Here is a 27687-nt window from a genome sequence, read left to right as displayed (position 1 = left end):
ACACAATACCGGAACTGAAAGACATCAGCCGAGAAGTTGACGCCATCGGATTCCGAACTTTACGCTGGATGTGTATTTATGCTTAGACGTGCACAGCTGTGTATTTATGTTGCAGGGAGATACTTTCAAAATCTTCTGTAAATGCATTTTACACTTTTTTCATTGTAAATAAATGGTAATTGCAATACAATTCTTAGTTTCTGTGATTTCACTGCATTTCCTTTATACTTACACGTGCTACTTATCTGTGCCACCCAGTACTTTCTTTTTGTGACTAAGCATAGTTGATTAAGTCTTATGAATTATATAAGTGGCATTTTTATTTTTTTGCAGATCTATATTCCGATCGATAAAGATAATGTTTTTAACACATATTTTGGTGAATATGATTCTGGTTGATGCAGCTCTCCATGCTCCTCTATCCTGGGCAAGCCTCTTCACCTACGAGTAACTACTACAACCTACATCCATCTGAATCTCTCTATTGTATCCATCTCTAGGCCTCTACATTGTTTAGACTCCACGCTTCCCTCCAATACTAAACTGGCGATCATTTGATGCATCAGAACGTGTCCTACCAACTGATCCATTCTTATACTCAAGTTGTCCCACAAATTCCTCTTCTCCACAGTTCTATTCAGTACCTCCCCATTAATTACATGATCTACCCATCCGATCTTCGGCAGCACCACATTTCAAAAGCTTCTATACTCTTCTTGTCTAAATTGTTTATCACCCATGTTTCACTTCCATACAAATACTTTCAGCTAATGGCTTCCTGATAATTAAATCTATACTTTATGTTGACAAATTTCACTTATTCAGAAACGCTTTCCTTGCCATTGCTAGTCTACGTTTTATATCTTCTCAACTTCGACCATCATCATCAGTTATTTTGCTGCCCTCATAGCAAACATCTACTACCTTAAGTGTCATTTCGTAATGTAATTCCCTCAGCACCACCTGATTTAATTCTACTACATTGATGTTCATCTTATGTCCTCTCATTGAACTGCTTTTCCAGGTCCTTTGCTGTGTCTGACAGAATTACAATGTCATCAGCAAACCGCGGCGTTTTTCTTTCTTCTCCCACTTAATTTTTTCTTTTGTTTTCTTTACTGCCTGCTCAGTATACAGATTGTGTAACATTGGGGATAGCTAGAGTCCGGTCTCACTCCGTTCTCAACGACTGCTTCCCTTTCGTGCCCCTTGAGTCTTATAAGTGCCATCTGTTTTCTGTACAAATTGTAAACAGCCTTTCACTTCCTGTATTTTATCCCTGCCACCTCCGGAATTTGAAAGAGGATGCTCATAAGCACCAAAATTTTTTTGTAGGTGAACTGAGATTCTCTAATTTATGTAATCTTTTTCCGCAGTCTTGAATGGCAAGCTGTTGCTGTGTTCCATATCTTACAAAATGGCATTTCAGATGCAACAGAGGAAGCCACTATTCCCAAATATTTGTAAGCCAGACTATGCAGAACAGGATACACTGTCTTCCCAGAATTTCAGAGGAGACAATTTTTTATTGATAACAGATTGGTGAAAGTTGAACCTCGCATACTAAATCTTGGATAAGTCCTCTTGTTATGACAAATCTGCTCCAATTGTACTGAAACTAATGCCTCATGAATGTCCAATAAATCATTTTCTACAGTGGCCAGTCACTGCGCCTGCGATTGTTCAGCTTTGGCTACTTTGAGTCTGCTTCTTCTGAACAACGGCATTTAGCATGCTAACCAGGGTTGGGATATCAGATAGTGATACATAGAAATATCAATTATTGGAGAGTGTTAAGTTATAGTTTTAATCTATATTTGTCCAGATGATATATCGGTAGTATCGATATTTTGTGGCGATACAAATGGATAGCATTAACACCACCATCATTATCTCATAACTCACCCCTGTTTTCTTTTTAACATTCAAATATCTATGTACGAACAGTAACTACAGTTTTTTACTATGAAGTTGTTACAGAATTTTTGACTAGTTAATTTATATTTTTGTAGCCTCCTCTCACTCAAAAGTAATGTTGGCAGAAATGTAATCCTTGTAACCTCTTCAGTTTGTATTCTTCACTGAATGTTGTGTATTTCTGTAGAGATTTTGCAGTTTGGAAAAAAAAGGAAAATGGAATGGCTCTCAAAACTGATGTGTTATGGCATTTTATGCCAAATGATAGCAGAGGTAAGTGCAATTACTGTGAGAAGGTACTCAAAATCCTTTTACACCACAAACTTAAAAGCTCATTTGAATTCCCAGCATCTGAAAACCTATGATCAGGGGCAGATGGCTATGGGCTCGTTGATGAAAATTTGACCATAGTTAAAGAATACAAGCCATAAAACAACTCCCATGGTAAAAAATATGTGGAATGAAGTTGGAGTTGTAGCCTAAGATTCCTTTAGCAATGAAACTAAGATGATATGTACGTTTTCCTTGTAATTAGTAATCAATTTGTTTAAGTTATTAATGAGGAAATTCTTTGAAGTCTTATTGGAGTAATGACCAATTGTTTTCAAAAACTGGTGAGCATGTCAATCTTCACTCTTAGCATTTTATTGGAACCAAGATTCGAAGATGCCTAATTTTCAAACCCTGTTGTTAAGGCTGACTTTTTGAGGAAACTGAATAAGATGTTGACTGAAGCCAACAAGCAAACAGGAATCTTCAGACTTGGACAGATGTTGCTGCTTCACCAGATAATGTCTTAATAACAATATAATTGAAGGGGAGTTATAATGGAGAAAAATTGTTTTTCAAATTTTCGGATTTTTTATCTCATTATAAAATTTGCAATTTTCCGAATAAAATGATTATATATAAAGGCAAACACTGTGTTCAACATGTGGCGTGTGAAGTTACAGACAATGAAATACAGGAAAACTCTTCAGTATCTAGAGAAATACTCATTAGTGCTTTGAAGATTAAAATAAAGCATTGTGATACAGTGTTTTCTCAAAATGAAAGTGATGTAAATGATAGGTCAGGTTATTATTCTGATAGATTTACAGATCCTAACAAGTGTGTTAGGTAAATATGTGTGTTGTAAAATATGTGGAGGGCCAGTTTACATTAAGCCAGTGAAGTATCAAATGGACTAGCCAGGAAACGTTTCATTAATTGTGCCAGTTGTAAATATACTCATTCATTTTGGAATTCTGATAAATGTAAAGACAATTATTTTGAATTAATTGTTAGGTGGTTTTATGGATTGAGAGCTATTGGCAAAGGACACACTATGCCACAAACATTATGTGCAATGATGAATATGCCATGTCCACATTGTAAAATCAACAAGTATGCAGGATTTATTGGAGCTGCTGTGGAATTTTTTGTGTGTGAGTCAATGAACAGTGCTGCAAACAATGCTGTTAAAATAAATGATTGTATGACTGACATACCAGTAGCTATTGATGGCACTTGGCAGAAGTGCCGCTACAGTTCTAAGAATTCTGTTGCTATGTTGACCAATGTGGATACTGGAAAGGTAATAGATTTCCAGATTTTAACCAAACATTGTTATAACTAAATTAAAGAATGAAGAAGGGCATATCTGTGACAGAAATTATGAAGGAACAGTGGTGGTATGGAAGCCTCTGCAACTATTGAAATTTTTAGTCAATTTGTGAATGAAAGGAGAGTGTGTTACACTAAGTTCTTAAGTATGGAGACTCAAAAGCCTGTAAAGTGTAGTAGCTGCTCAGCCTTATGGTGAGCAGATTATCACAAAACTGGAATGAGTTTGTCATGTCCAGAAGAGGATGGGCACCAGGTTGACAAAGTTGAAACTAAGTTTAAGAGTCAAGATACTTTCTGATGGTAAAACCATAAGAGGGAGCCTAACAGACAAATTTATTGATGAACTATAGCAGTATTATGGGGTGGCCATTAGAAATAATACTGAGGATTTATTGAAAATGAAGGCACTACGGGCTACCTTCTTCCACAGACTGTCAACTGATTAAAAACCTATACACCACTTTTGTCCTCCTGATCCTGATTCATGGTGCAATTACCACGATACTCAGTACTCCAACAGTTCATACAGCCATAAACATTCCATTCCAGCAGTAGTCGTAGATATCGTAAAACCTATTTACAGAAACTTGGAAAATCCTAAATTATTGAAGACGTGTCTGCATGGTCAGACTCAAAATCCCAAAGAGATGTTCAACAATCTTATATGGACTCATTTAGCAAAACATGTTTTTGTTGGAATGAAGACACTAAAGTGGCAACATTGGTGCTACAGTATATGGGAATTAATCCTGGAGCAGACTGCATCAGAGAACTAGAAGGGATGGGCAAGGTTTGCATTGACAAATGCAGAATATGCGGGACAGTTGGCCATTAAGGAGTACTGAAAGAAGAAAAAACTTGGAAACAGATCAAGAGGATGATATACAGTATGGTGCAGGGTGCTTCTGAGTGACTAAAAATAAAAAAAATACATATATTGAGTTATAGTCTTTTGGAACGTTAGAAGCTGTTCCCGAAAACTTACATTTTTTGTTGCATTTTTCTTTAAATCTGAGAAACCACTTCAAGTAGAGTAATCAAATTTTCAGGGCATAATAACGTACATATTCTGAGTCTACTGAACTAAAAGAAGAGCATAAAGTTAAGAATAATTAAAATTATTTACGACAACATACAAAAAGTACCCAAAATTTTAACTGTGTAGTTAAAAAATTGTATTTCTGAAATCAGCTACTGAAATGCCATTACTGTAGTTCAGTAGACTCAGAACATAAAAATTTCATGTCAATGGCTACAGTGGTTCCTGAAATACTGGGAAGCCAAGTAACTAAGTTTAACATTGTCGGGATAGGGTGTTCCAACTCCCCTTAATATAACAAAATCTAATCTGATAAAATATGCATATTAATAACAAAATAAAGAAACAAAAAATTATTACATTTTTAGATATAGAATTTTCCCTGTGGAGTGGCCACCACAATATCGTGCAAGAACTATGAAAGCTAAAAAACTCTATACATTGAAGACACTTCCTAGAATTATCAGTATATTTATTAATTATGAATGTTACCCTCTGGGCAGTTGGAAAATAATTGATTCACAATCCAGAAGGAAATAACTCAAACTAGAAAAAACTATTTTCAAAAGCAGGTGAAGTTATTTCTGCTCAAAGTAGACTAACTGCAGAAAACGCTAATAAACTGATTTTTGATATGTTTTTATCTGTTTCTTTTTCACTAGCTGTATGCATATTTTTTGCTAAGCTCTTTCTATTTGTATGTAAAATTATGTATAATTAATATGGTTTTCCTTAATTTTTTGTCAATTCATAAAACCCACTCCTCACAGTTTTAAAATAAGACATGAATCGTGAGTTATAATCTGAATTATAAAGCTAACTTTCTGGCATCGATATATCGAAATGGCGATGTTTTTCATTCGATTAGTCGTCGGCGTCGGTATTTTGTACAACGTTATATCGATAGTTATCTATCGATGGAATAGTGCTAACTAGAGATGGGCAAACTGAAACACCTAACTGTTTCGAAACAAATGAAACAGTACAATGTAATGTTCCGATACGCTGTTTCGAAACAGTGAAACAGTTTGTGTTTTGTAATCTAATAAACCTACACATTTTATAATCTTGAATGTCTACTGTATAAGTATGTCCACATAAGCACAAATGAGGTGCGAGAGCGCTAATCATGTCGCAGAAAGTATGAAACTATCACTTTGGCGTCTTGGCAGTGTCGTATTTCCTGCAGCAAATGCGCTGCTTTCGTGTCGCGTGACTTTCATACTTTTCAATTGACTGAGGACGGCCATAGCTGAAGACAGAAGAACCACCACGAACGGAACTGGAGGTGGGAGCAAACTGCAGAAACAACGGATATTCTACTGGGAGTCCCACATTCCGCTAGTATGGGAATATACCCATCCTGCTAATTGCCACGCACACAAAGGGAATCATTGTGGATAATAGGCACAGTGACTATAGACTCACAAATAACGCCAAATAATTCGAATAAATAGTAAAAATATAACAGAATTTTTTTTTGTCTTTCAAGGTGTTTCCAACCGTTACTATAAATTCACCATGCTTCCCAGGCCTTCCCGTACACCATTACACTATCAGTGATTTGTCTAACAGATTGCTTGCAATTATACCTACATCAAATTTATGTATATGTCTAACAACTGTCACTCTACGCCTTTTTTTATTCAAAATGTTGTAGGGTTACTTGCATTTCTTAATATGATTACTGTACATGAACAGAAAAGCGTCTGTTATAAAAAAGGTGTAATTTAACTGAATGATTTTCACATATTTATTATTTTGAATGTGAATAGTATGCGTTGTTTTATTGTTTGGTTAGTGTTTATAAAGCAGATGTTACGCCATTTCGAAACAGGACAGTCAGCTACACAGAAGCTTTATTTTCGGATATCTTAAGCTTCATGCTATTGCTTGTCAAAAAGATTTCGACACTCGAATGAGTTTCACGAAGTGGTATGTTGTGTTTCAGTACCTGTGCCGAGCCCGAATATCGTCCGACATACAGTGGAATGAAACATCACTGTTTCGATACAATTAGTCCGTTCCAGGCACAGATGGACTGAAACAGCCTTATTTTGAAACAACGATACAGTTTCTGTGTCTGGCTCGAGATCGAATCTGGTCCGAGACAGGGGCGGAATGAAACACCACTGTTTCGAAACAGTGAACCACAGCCGTTCCGAAACACTGAAACAGTTCCACGTATCGATACACTGTATCGAAACATACAAACAGTGGCCAAGTCTAGTGCTAACTGATGAAGTTCCTGCCATACCATGAGATCTTGAAGCGAGGTTCTAAATCGTTCATAATAACAATAGTTTGGTCTTCTCAACGTTCTGAGAGCGTCTTTCGTATGTTTTTTGATGATTTTCTTCGAGCCATTTACGTCATGGTGTCAAAATATCATTTTCATTCTTGAGTCATATTTGTGTCCACTAACTTTCTTGGCAACATGCAAACAAATGGCATTACTTACTGTTATGTAATAAGGCTTTGTTACAGATGAAATCCGACTGGTTTATGGCGGGCGGGGAGCAGAGGAAGGACGATGTGACCGCCGAATGGGGAAGGGGCGTGAAAGGGGATATGTTTACTTATTTCTGTCCAATGCTGATAGTTCAAGGGTTCGCGCGCTTCCTGCCGATCAGCAGGTACGGTACAAATTAAGACAGAAATAATAAGGTTTGGTTAAAGATCAGAGACATTCACACACACGTATTACGTTATTTCCGAACTGACACACAACACAAGACTTCGCCATGCTACTTACGAGCCACCACTAGATGTCGGTGTCCGTATTTTGTGCGACGTTAAATCGTATATCGATACTTCTCTACCGATGGAATAGTGCTACCTGCTGAAATTCCTGCCGTGCCATGAGATCTTGAAGCGAGGATCTATATCGTGCATAAAGCCAATAGTTTGGCTTGTGAAGAAAAACTGAAATACTGTTTGGCATATCCATGGTCGATTACCAGAATAATTAAGTTGAATCGTCCTTAGTGTATAGTTGCGTTACACATCGATTGTTGTCGAAGTCATACGGAAATTTTAACACCATTAAAGGAAAGCGTCAGTGGTGATCAAACGTGTGGCAACAGTGGTCATAAAGTTAAAAGTGAGGATGTCATTGCTGGGTCTGGAGATGAAAAGGCATTAAAGACGGAGCCTTGTGATAGTAGCGTGGAACTTTCTACGTGCGCTTTTCAAATAAATGGAAATGCCGTGTGGCTAGGGTCTCCCGTCGGGTAGACCGTTCGCCTGGTGCAAGTCTTTCGAGTTGACGCCACTTCGGCGACTTGCTTGTCAATGGGGATGAAATGATGATTCGTCTACGAGACTCAGATGGCCATTGACACGGGTTCAGAGGTAGATGCCGTGTTTCTTGATTTCCGCAAGGCGTTCGATACAGTTCCCCACAGTCGTTTAATCAACGAAGTAAGAGCATATGGACTATCAGAGCAATTGTGTGATTGGATTGAAGAGTTCCTAGATAACAGAACGCAGCATGTCATTCTCAATGGAGAGAAGTCTTCCGAAGTAAGAGTGATTTCAGGTGCCGCAGGGGAGTGTCATAGGACCGTTGCTATTCACAATATACATAAATGACCTGGTGGATGACATCGGAAGTTCAATGAGGCTTTTTGCAGATGATGCTGTAGTATATCGAGAGGTTGTAACAATGGAAAATTGTACTGAAATGCAGGAGGATCTGCAGCGAATTGACGCATGGTGCAGGGAATGGCAATTGAATCTCAATGTAGACAAGTGTAATGTGCTGCGAGTACACAGAAAGATAGATCCTTTATCATTTAGCTACAAAATAGCAGGTCAGCAACTGGAAGCAGTTAATACCATAAATTATGTGGGAGTACGCATTAGGAGTGATTTAAAATGGAATGATCATATAATGTTGATCGTCGGCAAAGCAGATGCCAGACAGATTCATTGGAAGAATCCTAAGGAAATGCAATCCGAAAACAAAGGAAGTAGGTTACAGTACGCTTGTTCGCCCACTGCTTGAGTACTGCTCAGCAGTGTGGGATCCGTACCAGATAGGGTTGATAGAAGAGAGAGAAGATCCAACGGAGAGCAGCGCGCTTCGTTACAGGATCATTTAGTAATCGCGAAAGCGTTACGGAGATGATAGATAAACTCCAGTGGAAGACTCTGCAGGAGAGACGCTCAGTAGCTCGGTACAGGCTTTTGTCAAAGTTTCTAGAACATACCTTCACCGAAGAGTCAAGCAGTATATTGCTCCCTCCTACGTATATCTCGCGAAGAGACCATGAGGATAAAATCAGAGAGATTAGAGCCCACACAGAGGCATACCGACAATCCTTTCCACGAACAATACGAGACTGGAATAGAAGGGAGAACCGATAGAGGTACACAAGGTACCCTCCGCCACACACCGTCAGGTGGCTTGCGGAGTATGGATGTAGATGTAGAAAGACACACAACACCCAGTCATCACGAGGCAAAGAAAATCCCTGGCCCCGCCGGGAATCGACCCCGGGACCCCGTGCGCCGGAAGCGAGAACGCGACCGCAAGACCACGAGCTAAAAAGGCTAGACTCCGCGGAAGTCTAGCTGTTCCTTCCCACGCACCTATATAGTTTCCATTTTCACATCAAAGATAGCTTAAATGCGGAGTCCATAATATGTTTCTTTGAAGTAATTCCATTATTTATACATTATTTTGTAATATGGGATTTAATTTTCTGCGGCAGCGAAAATTTAGGACACTAAAATAGTCAAAAGTTTGTCCTAGGCTATCGTACTCTGGATATCCGACAACGATCTCATCTCTTAGCAAGAACTCAAGTTAACATTCTGTAGGAAGCAATAGCGTTGTCAGTTGGCACTCTGACAAGCACGATAATTATAACCCATATCTTCTCGGTGTTGTATACATGCAACACTAAGTTTTCTGTAATTAACTTTTTCGCGAAGAGTTAGACTAATTGCGAAATATGAAAAACAAAACTTCTGAATGCCTTTTAACACTTGCGTGATGAGTTTTTGTATGATACGTTTATTTTGACCGCATTTTGTGAAAAACTGTGTTGCGTGTACTTTGCTCTGGGAAGAAATGGCTTCAGTAGAGCTTAATGCAACATCATCCACCGATTATTTTTACGTGCGTAAATTAATTTCATAGCTGGCATTGTGTAAGAAATTGTTGCCGCTTGACTTCTTCCCTAGCAGCCCAGTGACGCAGAGGCAATGTGCTACCTCGCCCTGGAAAACAAAAGACTTGTCCTCTGCGTGCGCCTTCATTCCGTGTTCTATAGTACACGAACTACGGGATTCGCACTGCAGCGTAAGATATTATCGACTGGATGCTCCAAGGTTGTCCGCGGACTGGGTGCCTTGCCAACAGTGTGAACCGCTGCGCAAGATTACTACAGAGCTTCTGCGGTCGTCGAATCTTCACAGCGGATCTGGACAAGCCGTGTCTACTGACGACCACACCGCGGCAGCACGTTTTCATGAAATCAGAAATAACTGCGCACTATATTTCCTGCACGGTCACTGGCTCGCAATAAGGGACGCATGTACGGTCATTACATTATATCCCCCAGCCTGTAATTTAACAATTAGTTCTGGTTTCCTAAGCAACACATGATGCAAATCTTGGAATACAATAAAATTAATTCCAGTCCCTGTATAACATCTCAAAATGGGGTTACCGTGGAACTTCGTTATCTGGGTTAAGTGGGACCGTATCTCATATGGATTATCGGAAATCTAGAAATTCAGAAAAAATTAGAATGACAATGGTTGAGTGTCAGTTTTTTCGCGTAAGCATATGAATTACATATTTCCTCAAATTTTATCAGATATTGAAAAAGTGAGCGTTATACACTGAAATAATAATTTTTTGTGAGCCATATCCGTACCTTGTACCACAACATTACGCAGGCGTTTTAATTGTTGTTGTAATAGTAATCCGTGGGTCACTTTTACACGGATGTTGTAGATGTCCTGGTATTGTAACTTAATAACATTAACGTAATTCGGATGTACAGGCATTTACATATTTAACAGATTTAGTATGACACGGAGGGGACAAGGCATGACCTTATAAATAGGCACCAGCCTGGCATTTGTCTGGAGTGATTTAGGGAAACTATTCAGAACCTAACTCAGGATGGTCGTATGAGAAACCTCCATCCATGCGAATACAAGGTCAGCTTTTTTAAAAAACAATAGTATCTCTGTCTGTGTCAATGCCTTCAGATGGTTCACTAATTGTTAGCTAACACATCACAATCGTCAATGTTTGCAGAGGAAGAAATGGCAGTTACTTCATTACAAATCATCGTTATTTCGTGGCCAGTCATTTACGTCATTAACACCTCTATACAAGCACCTTGAAACGTCTGAAAAGTCTAACGATCTCACACGGGTCGACGTTTCCACCAGTTTCTTTATTCAGTGTGCAAACTGCGTCTGTGGACTCAAATGGTTGGCCATAATTTTTCCCGGGGCATCCTCTGCACCGCATCTAAATTTATGTTCATGGACACTACCACCTTCCTTCTCTTCGATGGCACTTTACACTCATAACCATTGGTAGCAATACAGAACTGTACAACTCACAATCCACGTTGACTTGTTAAGCGACACCACACCAAGATCAGTGTATGGCAGTTGGGCACTGGCTACATTTAAATTTATTGTCGTCGTTCATTGTGGCTGCTACTTCTTTCGGAGCATAAAAAAAATCGAGTGAACCGGAGGTCCGGATTAATGAGATGCAACCTCAGTTTCTTCCGGCGTATTTGTTCAACAGTCCATGGGTGTACTGCCGGTTCATAGTCCGTCAGCGCACACGACGATGGCGACATGACTGATCGCCGAAATGTGCCCGTTGGACACTGACTACGCAGTACACCTGTGTGGTGTTCGATCAAGGATAACGTTCCGCCGTATTAAATCTGCGAGAGTAAATACACGATCACAACAGTTACAACGTCTAGTCACAACGCAAACACGTGTCAAAACCCCGAACAACCACCTTTTGCAGCGCCGACCGCTGCGAGACGCACAGAAAGTGCTTGTACGAGGTCCAGGAAGGTACCGTCGGGGATGTGGTGTCACGCCGACTCCAGTGCCGTTGTCAGCTGCGCTAAGTTTCTCAGTTGAGGACCCATGGCGCGCACAGACCGATCGAGGCGGTCCTACAGATTTTCAGTTGGGTTTAAATCTGGGAAATTTGGTGGCCAGGAGAGTATAGTAAACTCATACTGGTGCTCTTCAAACTACGCACGTACACTGTGAGCTATGTGCCTTGTTGAATTGTCCTGCTGGTAGGTGACATTGTTCTGAGGAAAAACAAACTGCATGTGGGGGTGGACATGGGCCCCAAGGACACATGCATACTTGTGTTAATCCATTTTCCTTTCTAGAATGACGAGATCACCCACGAAAACATTCCTCAAACCGTATCACTACCTCTTCCAGACTGGTGCCTTCTGAATGCTGGAAGGTGTTTGCTTTCAGATGTTTCATGCCGTTCAGGGCAAAGGCCATCTGTTCCGATGGAGCATAAAACGTTATTCATCAGCAAAAGCCACCTATTGCCACTTAGTGGGCGCCCAGAATCACGAAAGAATGCTGTCATTTGTGCTCTACTTATGTGCTGTGACAGGAGAATGTGACAGTCAGTGATGTCTATAGGAGAACAATGTCCCTCTTCGAGCAAAAGAAAGCTCACAGAGAGAAGTTGAGGTAATTATGTATGTACTAAACTGAGTACCTGCGGGGCAGGATGGTCCAGGGACATTATACAAAAGAGAAGCACACTGACCATTTAAGTTAATGACTCTAAAGTGTATACACACACAAGTGCAGAACCTTGTGAAACTGTAAAGTAGAAAGGACAAGCTTTCATCCACTAGAAAAGTATTATGTGCATCTGTCTTTTGTATTCACATGCCAGAAGCACACAAAGCAATTAATACAGAAGAAGTTATTGACTCACTTTGACATCAGTCCTGTGACCAACATATATTACTGTTTTTTCAGTTCTTTCAGCTTGTCCAATTTTCATTGACAATATTTTGACAACTGACCCGTAGTCATCTTCATCAAATGGTGCAAATGATGAGCTTATGTGTGTTTTGTAACATGATTCCTATAACAGTAACTAGGGCAATTAAGACATCAAAAAAAGTAATCCTGGAACCAGTTTAAGACAATCATCTTCTGGCAGCCACATCAAGAACACTGAAATCACTCTTTCATTACATCTCTGAATTTACCTGATACATACATACTAAAAAAAATGGGACAGGAAAAGAAAAAATACAGGTGGAGAGTGAAAATCCTGATTAAATCTACCTGAGGGAGGATAACTCTATGCAGAGATTGTATAAACCGTTGACAATAGCCAACGTGCTGTCAATTTTAAAATCTAAGTATTAATAACATAGACAAATTGCATATCTGAGAAAGGCTGGGAGATTCTTAATAGCACAGTAAAATAACAAGGCAATTAATATTCAAGCCAGATATGGAAATACCAAATATTCCCGTATGTATATCTCTAACCATGAAGGCTCATAATTACCTCTGAATTCAACATCTGAAATCCACAAAATAATTCTGTCAATGAAATTTATGAGTACAAGTACATAAAATTATTTGGCAAACCAGTATTAGAAACCCAAAGACTCATTTTCATCAGCAATGCTCACTTTGTACAGCATTCAATGATGCTGCTCTGCCTACTACACAAGCTTAATCCACCAGGGTCCATCTCATAGTAGAACTAACTGCTATGTTACAGACCATTCCATTAATGTTGGTGATGAATATCCTTCGCATGTGAGTTTTTCAGGTAAGCCTCTCAGAATGATTCAAAGATTCATTACTGTGGTACACAGTCCACTTTCAAACAGAGCTGTACAGTGGTGGTCCTGCATCACTGGCAAAAATAAGTAACAATACAGTTTGTGTGCTTCAGGGTAATAAGACAACCTTCAAGTGTGGAAAGAATACTTATCACTGATAATGCCATTAATTTGTTCCACTGGATATTTCAAAACAAAAATTGTTAGAATGTATACTTTAAAGATAACACTCTAAAAATGTTATCCGTCTCCGAACACCCAGTAAACAAAATCATTGCTACCTTTGGTCTCTACAATACAGGCAGGGTTGGGAGAAGTAAATGTTTTATGCAAATACAGAATAGGGCTGCAAATTTATTCACAGTGATGTTGAGTGCTTTGCCTGCTTACTTTGTAAACTACTGAATGTACTCATTTACTGCACTGTTAAAATTGACTCCACAAACAGTGTAACTTTTTCTTCTGAAGACTTCCAAAAGTCGTGCTCAACTTATCCTATAGCCAATGCACAGTAATTTATACACATTAGTTATTCTTTGTATGGATACTTTTGTTTATTTTGTATTATACATGATATTTTGTAGAAGTATTGTACAGGAAATTTATGAATCACATGGCATGTAATTTTCAGTTATTTTCTACTTCAAATCTATGCCCCAAAAACTTTGAAGTTTTTTTCAATAATTCTTACACATGTTAACCAACACCTCAATCTCATTCTCCAACCGTGTGCTCGCCCTGCCATTCTATTTCATCTCCCTTCCATCAAAAGTGATGAATTTGCCGATATTGGCGACTAAAACTTACTACTGCAACACAGTATTACATAAAACAATTTTCACACTATGTTGTAATGCGTATAATGAAATGCGTATAGTACATCATTCCCTTTGTTTCAGTTGGGTAACAGAACTACTACAAATGCTGTACTCTGTAAATAGCTCTTAGCATTTCTATTTTGCTTTATCTTGATTCTTTACACAATTATGCAAAAGACTTCCAAATTGGTAATTAACATTTATTTTGGATGTGAAGAATCAATAAATCGGTTTGCAGAGCTGTTGACGCAGTTCCATACACTAGGTGCTATCTGGTTCTGCAGTACCACCAGAGATATGTCAAAATCTTGTGAAGACATGACAGCTGCGCAGAAGTACTCCTATGAAACAGATGACTAATGAGTTCAGTACCCAATCATGCTAACATCCCCTCCTGCATTTCTTCAACCAAGATATCTAAGCATACGAAGAATATTTTGGATCTGTGTATACCAATAACAACAATAATAATTTGGTTAGCCACCAGTCTAGAACCACTTAATCTCAACCATAACAAGAGGAAAATATAGAAGACTATCTTACTGTATCTGTCCTCGCCAATATGTGACCAGACAAACATTACAGCATTGTTATAAATGAGCCCTTGCAAAAGCAGCTTTTAATCCCATAGAAATAAGCTTCATAGCAAAATGCAACATTTGATACTTTATCATTAGGGCTCACCTTTAACAACGTAAATTAAAAATCAGCTCCCTAGCATGATACTGCGGCTCAAATATGCAGTGGAATACAAGTGAAAGTAATAAAAGATGGTTCCAAAATAGTAGGACCATGGCAGAAGCAAAATAGTATTAAGTGATAAGGGTAATGTGTTGTTACCCCTCCCCTTTGCAGTTAGCCTACCATCAAACAGTTACCCTATTTATACAAAAAGGCAGATTAAATATGATGTGGTGACAGGCATTACACTATGTTACAGGCTAGTCTGTTTCCAGCACTTTTATTTCGCATTCACAGCCATTAACTTTGCCATCACAAAACCTAACTGTCAGCTTCAACCTTCATCCTGAGCTACACTTCAGATCAGTGCCAGCACGATCAAAACTTGGGAGGAGCCATTAATTGGCAAAAAGTCAAAAAATTATGCACTTAAACTGAGCTGTATAGGTCTCTACCAAAATTCAAGTATTTTTACTACTGCAAAATACAACACAATGTCCTCCATAAATACATTTTACTTTATAACCCATTTTTTTAGTAACACTTAGCAAAATTTGTGAAAATACTTCAGAGAATTACATTTTCACATTGCTAATCAATGAGACGGTACTTACCTCCCGCATTCCATGAGCATTCAGTATAGCAGCAAGCAGTTTTGTCTCGGCTTGTACAGTTTTATAAGTCATATGTAGCTCATTTGCCGGTGGATCAACGGGCGGGTTTGACAATGCACAGCAGCGAAACTGGAGTACTGCATTTTTTGGACCCCCGACAGTCCATTTGAGGCATTCTTCACCACAGTTTGTTTCAGGACTACAAAAGTTGTCTATTTCAGATGGATGGTTACTGTATCTATTCACAAATAAACTATAATAATTGGAAATTGTGGTAAGACAATTGTGGTCACAATAATAAAATTGTAATATATCAAAAAAGAAAATCTTGTAATTATGTATCAGAGAAAAAAGTGTCTACCAGCCATTTTCTCAAACAGAAGCCCACAGAGGTGTTTAGACAGACCAAATAAAATTGTTTTCAATTCGTGTTTGAAGAAATAATGACACTTCTTTCTCACTAAACAACAGAAAACGAGGTGTTGAGAAGCTAACAGACAGGCACACAGTAATGGAAAATTATCAACTGTGCTGTCAAACAAAGACCTTCAAAGATATAGACTTCTTTGCCACCCAAAAAATACTGTTCTTTTACATATTTCGCATGTAATACATCTGAACGTACTGCATAAAAAGTTCACAGAAAGAAAAATGTATAGCCATACCTTGTTATGAGAGGAAGGAAGGGAATTCTGGACAAAAATTTCCAACATTTCGTTTTGGTTCTGGAGCAGGATTCAGGTTCAGGGGAAGACGGAATAACGGCAGAAAAGTACCTGTGAGTCAAAATAGATTGTCATCATGCTGTACAGCGCACAAAATATAAAACAGTTTAGTATTACTTATGTGCTCTACTTTTCTCCTCTTCTCACTGCTGAAGTACCGATGCTACTGAAATAATCTACATTTGCAGAACAGAACAAAACAAAACTAAAATAACACACATGAGTACTGTTTCACAATGTCTACTTTATGACAACAAACTTCTTAACAGTAATACCAAAAATGAAATCATCTTTTTACAGTTGATAGGTTTGGAAATAAAAATTTCAACTTACCTTTTTTTTACTATATACACTACAGATAGGGAAACATACATAACAATACCCAGATAAAGAGCTGGGATTACGCTGTTTGCTAGTCTAGTATACTGAATGCAAAGATGTTATTTTGACCTCATCAGGAGACCTTTATGCAAGCGAAATTATCTGGAAAAGGTAAAGATGAAGTGGCATACAAATCACCTGATAATGAAGGGAACCTACCAAATGAAGGTGACCATCCACGTTCTTAGAACAAAGGTGCTTCTTTCACTTTCAAAATGTGGTTTAGACCCTCAGATTAGTGTAATCTTTACTAATACTATTTTAACCTACAGTTACCATTAACGTCAAATTTCCTTCAAGAATTTATACATTTCTTGGATAATATACTCAAAGTCAAATAAAATATTCTACAGAAAAAGTTTAACAGCTACCAACACTGCTGAAGTATTTTTTGGTTAAATGTGTATTGGACTTGTTGCAATGATGCATACGGTAATAATAAAGTGTTTCCAACATTGCGATTAGTGACTGCTCCAAGAAGAGGTGCAAACTGTAAAAGCTCCAAAAACAAACTTCAGAATACACACCTGTTAGGTTTCCTTCTGCTTTGGTGGACTAGGGGAATTTCCTTCAGTTTCAGGTTCAAAGATTCTTCTGAAGAGCTATTTTTATTTGAATTCCCTTCGTCACTGTCAGTTTCATTCTGTCCGTTCCGGCTACCGTGACTTTCCAGTAGCCTCGATTCCATTATGTCGAGCTACAAGATGTGTGCTCGATTTATTTTGATTCCAATCATAAACCTAGACAAATATTATGAGAAGGTTTAAACGGAAAGCAAACACCCATTATTCTCATAGCACGCGTTTTACCACTCGTACCTGTCAAAGCTGGTATCTGTCACCCCGCAGGTTTTATATCAGTCAACGTTACACTGAAAGAAAAGGCACGTATGCGGCGATTTAACACCGGTAAATATTATTGCTATGACTTTTCTTTTTAATTCATACTTCCAAAGACCTGTACAATTCTGGAAAAAGGCTGTCGTAACGGCAATCCAGTTCTGCGATGTGGTAAACAGCGCTCTTAAATTTTGTTTCATACGATTCGCAGATTTTATGTATTAAATCTATATAAAAATTATAATTTTAGGAACTTCTGAGGCACGAAAGTGTTGCACGCACGTTAATTCTCATTTTACTTTCAACTGCACTGCAGATAAAGTATCGGACGGTCCTCCTTCAAGGTTCTTAATCGCTTTTTGACTATCATTACTAATCTGCAATGCTGTAAAACAGGACTCATTCCAAAATGCACGCCACGGGAAGTAAACCGATTATACAAACTATGCAGTTACTTTCCCTGAAACATTTTTCTTACCGCACAAACATTAACACAGTTCGAACTAATGTATCTAGTAATCCGTCACTTGAATTTCCTTCCCCGCATGCCGCGATCTCTACTGTCAAACTCGCACTGCAAAGATATTGGACTATGACAAACACATTCAAAGATTTGTTTTGAAAACTTGACCAAAGAATGAAAGTGAAGACTACACACTTCGAGTGATAACTCATTGTCTGACACGTTGTAGGACTTTAGTTTCATTCATTGCGATTTAATAACCAAAGAGAATTTTTTTAAGGTTCTGAATACATGTTCGAGTCTTCTTCATAAAGGAAAAACTAACCGAAAAATTAAGTTCTATCTTTGAAACTTCTGGGCAGATTTAAACTGTGTGGTGGACTGAGACTCGAATCAGGGACTTTTTCCTTCAGCGTTTAGAAAATAGAGAATCAAGCTGTGTGGCCGGCTCGTCGGCAGTGTTGCCAACTTAGTGTTTTTCGCACCAGATCTAGGGACTTTTAAACTCTGACTGCGCCAAAAAATTATTTTCGGTGCCTAGCGCCAAATCTGGTGCCAAATAAACTTTTATAACATATTTTAATTTTCAGATATTTTCCTTATTTTTGTCCAGTTAACATATCTGTTGTTAGGGCGAGGACTCTGACTAATGACTCTATGCACGGCCACCTATATTAAGCGGCTGTGCTCTGTATTGATTCTACGCAGAAGCCTGGGAATACTCAGGCCAAGAGTTTTCGATGTCGTTCAGACGTCCCGTTGTATAGGGAATAATAACAGTGTTTGCTTTGCTTCTAAGTAAACTACTGTGACTGTTATAAACCATTCGAGAGCCAAGATAACACAACATATTTTTTACTCAAGACAACAGGTTTCAACAGTCTTAGTTGCATCTTCAAGTCTTAAACTTTTTTTTTTTTTTTTATGCTGACCTCATGCACAAGATGTCAAGTGGATAAAACGCAGGACTTTATAAACAGTTGTCATCGTTAAAATATTTAAAAAAGATACTTGGCTTTTGAATGGTTTTCAACAATTAAAACAGATTGCCCTTCACTATCCTCATAATGAGAAAATTCAATCATATTGTGGCGGTGAGAAATGAAGAATGAATCTGCCGTTTCAAAACCGAAGTTACATTCAGTGACATAAAGGGGAGTGGGAAAAATCGAAGATTTTAAATATTGTAGAAACCAGCTGCAGCCATTGATGTCAAAGCTCAGTTCCTTTACTGACTTGTTGAATTTTACTCCATGTTAATTGATATCACAAGACACAGTGTTACTAAAAAGTGTACTCAAAAAGCTCAGACCTCAGTAATTCCTAAATCGCAAAAGCTATTAGATTTTAAACTGTATAGTACTGATGAAAAATTAGAATCTGCGCACAAGGCAGAATGAATACTATCCTTGTTTGTTGCAGAACATTGTTCCATTGTGATCCTCTTGGTGAACTGTGTAAAGGGACATTTTGGGATTCTAAATCTGCCATTGGATTGAAGCTGCATCGTACAAATTGCACAGAAATAACAAAGACTGTTTTGGAATCACACTTTAAAGATGAACTGCATAAAGACATTGGAGAAAAAACGTTTAGTGTAATTCTATGTGAACCTACAGGTATCAATGTCAAGAAACATTTAGGTGTTGTAGTGCGATATTCCAGCGAAAAATAAAATTAATTATATCAACATTTCTTGGATTAATTAGTCTGGAAAACGCAACTGCAAGGAGCATTGCTGGGGCATTAGTTGCAGTAATTGAGAAGAAAAAACTTACAGTAGCTAATGTTATTGGTGTTGGCATAGATAATTCATCAGTGATGTGTGGTATCAATAACAGTCTCTTTAAAATTGCAAAGATGAGTATGAGCCACTACATTTAATAGTTATTCATTGTGTATGTTATTCCATCCAGCTAAGTGTATCAAATTCATCTCAGGAAACTCGTCCATGATACATTGAATTCCTTATATGAAAGACTGGTTCTGCCAGTGCTCGACTACACAAGAGGAGTACCACAGATCTACGATCAATTAATTTTGGAGAGGCTCCTTTAAAAGTTCCACATCTACATGCAACAAAAAAATGGTTCAAATGGCTCTGAGCACTATGGGACTCAACTGCTGTGGTCATAAGTCCCCTAGTACTCAGAACTACTTAAACCTAACTAACCTAAGGACATCACACACATCCATGCCCATGGCAGGATTCGAACCTGCGACCGTAGTGGTCGTGCGGTTCCAGACTGTAGCGCCTTTAACCGCTTGGCCACTCCGGCCGGCTACATGCAACAAAAGTTTTCGGTCGAGCCTGTTGTGACTAGGTGTTACTACAATGGGTTGAACTTAAGCTGCAGTTCTCGCTCTCAAAATCAAAACGACAACTGCTATACTCCTGATCTTCCACACTCAATGTATGCTGATGAGAAAAACAGAGAGTATTTAATATATCTCAAATATCTCTTAGGAGAGGTGCAAGCAGCTGTTCAAACAAGTTTGAGGGTGACACAGTAGATCCAACTAAACTCCTTGCAACTCTGTTAAACCTTCTGATGTCTTATACAACAAAGTGGTGATGCCTGGATCAAGAATGAACACTCAATGCTTCGCCATATCTTGGATACAACTTTGAGAAGGAAATAACGGAACTGAAACTCGATACAGAACAAGAATGACGACTTAGGAATAGGTGTACACAGAACTTACCAAACAGTTACAGCAGCGTCTTCATGATAATGTGAAAACACTGGAGATAATGTCTCAACTGGGTGTTCAAGAAACAGTAAAAATACACAAAAGAATGAAAACTACAGAACTGGCATAAATTTTTGGTTTTCAACCAGATGAAACTGACAGAATCGTTGGCGATTGGAGAAATATCTCTCACCAAACCTGGAACTGCAAAGAAGATACAGAGGCGTTTTGGCCTGAAGTATTACAGTTCCGAGACGCAGCAGATTTATATTCATTTATATAAGGACGTGTCTAATCTGGCTGTAGCAGTGTTACCTTTACCTCATAATAATGCCGGGAAAAGAGTCTTCAATGCAATGAAAACAGTGAAAACCAAATTGCGGAATCAAAAGTAGATTGACACTAAGTACCCTGTTGACAGTAAGGTAAGTGTCAAAAATAAAGAACAACAATTGCCGTATTTGTGAACTTCCAGAAGACTTGGTGGAAAACAAGTTCTAACGCTGCATATAACTTAAAATGGAACCAGCCTGCAACTAGTGCAACAAAAGAAAAAGATGAAATAGAAACATTTTCTGACTACGAGTAAGCGAGTGTTAATTGGATTATAGTATAAAAAATAGCGAAGTCGTATAGGGCGAAGATCGCCAATGACAAACTACGCTAGGCTTCCGGAGATCAAGCACGACAGAAAGCCAGACTTTGTAGCGTTGATTACGACGCTTCTTCTTAACGAACTGTTAAACTAAAAGTTGAACGATGCCAGGGTTTAATGGCATTTGTGAAGAAAATAACCTAAGAGCTTGGGCTGTGTGTCGCCTATGAAGTGTCACCGCAAAAAGAACGAGCGAATCATTCGGATGAGATTTTAAGTCTGTCTTACGTTTTGTTGCATACCTCATAGAACTCTGTTTACAATACTGTGTCACACGGATGTTAGTGTTACAAATTAATTAACTCAGCTAGTCAGGAGGCATTTGATGTTATTATTTTGTGTACTGTTTGTGGCTGTACTACACACTTGCTACAGCGGTCGACGGAAACTTCACGTCATATTCTCTATAAAGTTTGAAATACTGGCCTTGTTAGTCCTATTTTATGCAGCTATGTGCACTAACAAATATCTAATAATACTAACGGGAAACATTGCTATTTAAACCGTCGCTCAGGCAAGTTTGGATCTTGATACACACTACTAGCGTAATATCGTTCCCTGATTGGCTGCAAACTCATGTGCTGTATAAACACCTATACGATTCGGAAAATTGTTTTGCGCTTACTTTAATAAAATACGTGTACAAATTGAAAATAGCAGCAATTAGTTCGTGACATATGAATCTACTCGCAGTTCTAGAGTGTACTTGCGCAAAAGTGTAAGATTTGGCACCTGGTTTCTTATAAAATAATTTTTACAGTATCCTGCGCAAGTTAAGGTTTTTCCTTGCAGCATACTATTAGGTTTGTCTACTGACAGATTTTATGCGAAAAAGGAACAAATTCACGAAGAAATTTTTTAATAATTAAGAAGCTTATCAATCAATCATTAAACAAAGGACTAAATAAAATATTAGGCCAGAGGCTAGGCAGAAGATTTACCGTCAACGTCGTGTCACCCTTATCGCTTACCTTAAGTTAATACTTGTAGATTATATTGATATATTGTAACCTTCTGCTTTATAGATTACTGTTCATTCTGTTTAATTTCTGTGTGATTTTTAAAACCTTAGTTCCTATTATTGCACGAGAATTTTGGTTTGTTGGTGTAACATGATAGAAGGTAGTGATGTTTTTAATTCGCTCTGCTCTGAAACAGTATGGGCTCTCTGAATTTCAAACGATTTGGGAATGACTGCTATACAGAAAAAGTTCATTGCCTCTTAGATTTGGCCGGCCGATGTGGTCGAGCGGTTCTAGGCGCTTCAGTACGGAACCACGCGGCTGCTACGGTCACAGATTCGAATCCTGTCTCGGGCATGGATGTGTGTGATATCCTTAGGTTAGTTAGGTTTAAATAGTTCTAAATCTAGGGAACTGATGACCTCAGATGTGAAGTCCCATAGTGCTTAGAGCCATTTGAACCTCTTTGGTTTGTGTTATGTAGAATGTGAATTAAATGTACATCCTCTGCAGAAAAATTACCAGTGCTCAACAACAGCCTATAATGAACCGTTATCCACAGCAGCACCCATTTACTTGTAATTTGTATACAGTTCAACTGTGGCCGAAATGTTTACAATCGGCAGATTATTTCCATCACTTGTTAATTCAACATTCATTTTCGAAGCTTTCACCATTGTATCATGTAACGAAATTTCTTCTGTTATATTTGGCTTATTTCAACGTGATTATTATTGTAAAATATTCTCTTTTTTGCAGAGTTGCTTTTCTAACGAGTTTAAGGGCCCGTCCACACGCAACGATCTGTCTGCGCACATCACATCTGTGCAGACAGATCGTTGCGTGTGGACAGAAGATCTGCACCAACCTGAGGTGTGTGCAAACATGGAAGTTGGAGTTGGAGGTTTGAGCGAAACCTCTCAAATCTGTGGGTTCAAACCACATCTGTGCAGACAAGTTGGAGCGTGTGGACAGGAGATCGCCGGAAATACGGCGCGAAACAGCTGTTTGCTCAGTCTAGTGTTTGTATTTGTGCGCACAGAGCATTAAAATGGCTGATACTCATCAGTGTTCTCGAGAGTTTGTAAGTGAATTCATTGAAATATATAGAAACCACCCATGTTTGTGGAAGTTTAAAGTAAAGAATATAGTGACAGAGACAAAAAGACAGCAGCATACAATGCTCTAATTGGAAAATTGCGGGTATTATTTCACTCAACTCTTGTTTCGATATTGCAGTTGAAAATTCCAAATCCCTGTAGCTCCTTCCTGTTGCTAGGAATCTTAATGTTACCGCCAGCCGTTCATGAGGGGAAATTGACCTTCTCTATACAAGTATTTTTTCTCATAATTTACGTGAGAAAACTGCTTTCGCTTTAGCAGCCACTGTCTACACCATTTTGACCGCTTTCTCTGTTTCCTGCGGTTGGTCTGGATTTTTTTTGTAACACAAGTTGCGAACACAGACCACAACAGAACTTCCTCCATTTCTATGTTTCAAAATAACTGAATTAAGTTTTTGACGTTTACGGGGAGCGTAGTCGCTTGCCACTGATATTTCTTTTCTATACCGACAGATGGCGGGCGAGTAGTAGATTGGGATTTGTGTCGTGTGAACACACAACATTTGCAGCGATCTTTTGCATGTACAGACATCTGTGCCAGAGTCTGCGCAGACAGATCGTTGCGTCTGGACCGGGCTTTAGGTTCACTTCCAGCGCGAAGTTGTGTAATCGAGTTGGCGACATGGGTCGTTGGTCGCTCTTGGATAGATCGTGAAAGACTAAGGTCTCAGGTTAGAGTCCCGGTCTTGCGCATAGTTTAAATGTGCGAGGAAGTTTCAAATAAGTGCACACTGCGCTGTAGCGTGAAAATGCATTCGCGAAACTGTCTCAAGGCTGTGGCTAAGCCATGTCTCCACAGTATCCTTCCTTCCAGCAGTCCTGAACGATATGCAGTGGAACTATTGTGATATTTTGAAGGTGGGAGGTTACATACTGGAGGAAGTGAAGCTGTGACAGCGAGTTGTGCCACGCCTGCTCAGATGACAGAGCACTTGCTTGCAAAGGGCATAGGTTTCAATTCGAGTCCCCGTCTGGTACACAGTTCTAATCTACCAGGACGTTTCAAATCAGCATGCACTCGACTGCAAAGTAGAAATTCATTCTGCAAGTTCTATCCTTGTTTACAGATCAGCATTGTTCATTATACCTGCCTTCATAACAGTGGTGGTTTGTTCTGTGATGCAAAGGATTAATTAACCCCCACAGAAATATTTGTGTCTGAGAAATTTTTATAGTACACAAAGATTTTAAAACTTAAAATAGGCATAATCCATTCTCCTGCCTTGGTGACAGATAATTATAATAATACATTCATTTATGTCTGCATGTCACATTTGAAACTAGTTATCAGCTCTTAAGTGCTCAGCTCTATGCACAAAATCCAATTCAGCACACCTCAAAGAGAACATTCCAGCCACTGAGTTCATTGGTGAGGGGGTGGAGAAGGAGCAAGAGGTTTCTCCTATCCTAAGCTTTGGAGCAACGCTCCAGTGTGTATCCACCAGAGCCTCTGCTTCCCCCGCTGTTGTTGAACCTCACCAAAGCACAGTTCCTCTCCCTCCCCAGTCATTCTGCAAACGTAACACATAAACAGCAGATCTGGAATCCAACTCATATCTACACCATTCTGTAGCTTATAATATCTGTTGTGTCATTCGTCCCAGTGAGCTATAATATTCCTGAAATGGCAACAGCAACAAGAGTCTAGTCAGAAATGACAGGTGGATGTTTTTACTTATTTCTTGCAGTTAAGTTACCAGTTTTGTGACCAGCTTTTACTGTTTGTCCCGCAGAAGGTTTCAGTATGCCACTGTCGAGTTTGAAGATGTGAATTCTGAGTAGTGCAGTATGAAAGGAAATGACTGTATGGCATTATTGCCCGGGATGTCCCATTCGGGTCCGGCAGCCAAGTCAAGTCTTATTTCATTTGGCGCCACATTGGGCAAATGGGGCCGATGATGAGGATGAAATGATGATGAGGACAACACAACACCCAGTCTATGAGCGAAGTAAATCTCCGACCTGGCCGGGAATCAAACCCGGGCCCAGTGCATGGGAGGCAAGCACGCTATCATCCAAGCTAAGCAGCTGCACAGGAGTGCAGTATCTGTAGGGTGGAATCAATATGTATGATAACTCACTGCAGATGCTTAGGAAAACTAATTTCTCTTTCCTGCCACTTGAAGATAAGTTCCGTGTTTAGGTCTTGCGGGAAACCAATGCCAGAAATATAAAGTTAGTGAAAAAAAAAAAAAAAAAAAAACTAAGAATTTACAGACTAGACATTTATGGAAAAGTAGATTGGATAAGTGGTTGTGATACCACAAACAAAATTGTAGTCCAGTGTTTCCTGTGTTTGTTGTTTGCAAACAAAAATGCTCAGTGTGAAACAGCTTGTACACTTGTATGATCTCAAACTGAATGGTCTATATCAGATGTGACTGCACAGCTAGAGCACAATATTTCAGGGAAACACAACCAGACAATGGTTATGGGCTGTCTCTTGAAATCCAAAATAATGATATTTGCAAAAAAACCTTTACTCATTGAAATTGTGGATAGTGTTACAGTTTGTGGTGCACATGATGAACAAAGTGACTCACCAAATTTAGGAATAATGGCTGCTATGCACCATATAACAACAAAAAGACTGTCGGAAAGTGAGCTTTCGGACAACAAGTCCTTTGTCAAAAATAGACAACATACAGACATGTGCACATGCACTCTCTCTCTCTCTCTCTCTCTCTCTCTCTCTCTCACACACACACACACACACACACACACACACACTTGAGCAAGTCTGGCAGCTAGAGCCAAGCATCAGTGCATGATGGGAGAGGCAACCGTGTGGGGGATAAGGAGGAGGCTGAGGCAGGGAGGGGGTAGGTATAGCAAGGTAGGTGTAGGGGACAGTAAAATGCTACTAGTGGGAGCGTGCACAGACAAGGTGGAGAGTAGGGCAGCTAGATACAGTTGGGAAGTTAGATGGACGGCTGGGTAGAGAGGGGGAGATTGCAGAAAAGGAGAGGAGTGAAAAGACTGAGTGCGTTGGTGGAATAGAGGGCTGTGAACTGCTGGAATAGAGGGCTCTAATTACTGGAATGGGAACACAGAAGGAGCTACATGGGTAAAGACAACTACTGGTGAAGGCTGAGGCCACGACGGTTATGGGAACACTGGATATATTGCAGGGAGATTTCCCAACTGCGTAATTCAGAAAAACTGGTGTTGGTGGGAAGGATCCAGATGACACAGGCTGTGAAGCAATCATAGAAGTGAAGAATGTCATGTTGTGCAGCATGCTCAAAGCAGGGTGGTCCAGTTGTTTCATCGCCACAGTTTGCTGGTGCCATTCATGCGGACAGACAGTTTGTTGTTTGTCATGCCCACATAGAATGGTCCACAGTGGTTGCAGCTTAGCTTGTAGATCACATGACTGGTTTCACAGGTAGCCCTGCCTTTGATGGTATGGGTGATATTTGTGATCGGACTGGAGTAGGTGGTAGTGGGAGGATGTATGGACAAGTCTTGCATGTAGATCTATTGCAGGGATATGAGCCATGAGGCAAAGGATTTGGAGCATGGAGTGTGTAGGGATGGAGGAGTATATTGTGTAGGTTTGGCGGGCGGCAGAATACCACTGTGGGAGGGGTGGGAAGAATACTGGGTAGGACATTTCTCATTTCAGGGCACGACGAGATGTAGTCAGAACCGTGGTGGAGAATGTAATTCAGATGCCCCAGGTCTGTGTGACACTGAGTCATTAGGGGAGTGCTCCTCTGCAGCTGGACAGTGGGACTTTGTGGAGACGTTGGGTGACTGGAAAGATAAGGCACGGGAGATCTGTTTTTATGTTTGTATCTCATCCTTCCAACCCCTCCCCATAAGCCACTCCTTCTCCTCTCCTCTCTATTCCAGTTTGCACCTACTAATTTCACCTAGTCTAATCATATCTGCTATCCCTCTTCTATCCACCCATGCACCTGCAAACAACATTACATTTATTTTTTCTTTTTTTTTTCTTTGATCTTACGCTAATTTCAGTTGCTTTCTGTCTTTCACTATCGGGCTACTCCCTCAGACCACTTCTTGTTTCCCCTTATTTCATCCATTTAAACCTTTTTGTGAGTTTTTTCATTTGTCTGGATGTATTTTTGCGAATTTTGCGGACCTAATTATATGTTATTTACGTATTTTTACGCGCTTTTGCCACCACCATGGATGCTTGCTGCTTCCATCTGCATCAATACAAAAAAGTTTTCTTATCCCTAGCCAGAACCCAGTCCCACATACTGCTCCAGCATTGTTGCTTGGCTCATGCGATCCCCAAAAATGTCCTTACCATTAAATTCGCCTTCTCCAGGTGCCATTCTTCCTT

General features: G+C 39.3%; 1 protein-coding gene across 2 annotated transcripts in view; it reads right to left on the bottom strand.

The window, feature by feature from the left end:
- The window catches only part of LOC126169079 (tubulin polyglutamylase TTLL5), a 246848-nt gene extending 228821 nt beyond the window's left edge, over positions 1-18027 (bottom strand). Inside the window, exons 1-3 of one of the 2 annotated variants that reach the window (XM_049920612.1) lie at positions 17451-18027; positions 17160-17372; positions 15527-15764 (exon numbers count right to left, since the gene is read on the bottom strand). In XM_049920612.1, coding sequence (XP_049776569.1) covers positions 15527-15764; positions 17160-17320 — 399 coding nt within the window. In that variant the 5' untranslated portion in view covers positions 17321-17372; positions 17451-18027. The remainder of the gene's footprint in view (positions 1-15526; positions 15765-17159; positions 17373-17450) is intronic. The other variant, XM_049920613.1, reaches the window with a different exon arrangement.
- Between the last annotated feature and the right edge of the window lie 9660 nt (positions 18028-27687).

The sequence above is a fragment of the Schistocerca cancellata genome, chromosome 1 (assembly GCF_023864275.1).
Source record: "Schistocerca cancellata isolate TAMUIC-IGC-003103 chromosome 1, iqSchCanc2.1, whole genome shotgun sequence".
NCBI lineage: Eukaryota > Metazoa > Arthropoda > Insecta > Orthoptera > Acrididae > Schistocerca > Schistocerca cancellata.
The sequence above is the reverse complement of the archived record's forward strand: the minus strand, read 5'-3'. Positions and strand labels throughout refer to the sequence as shown.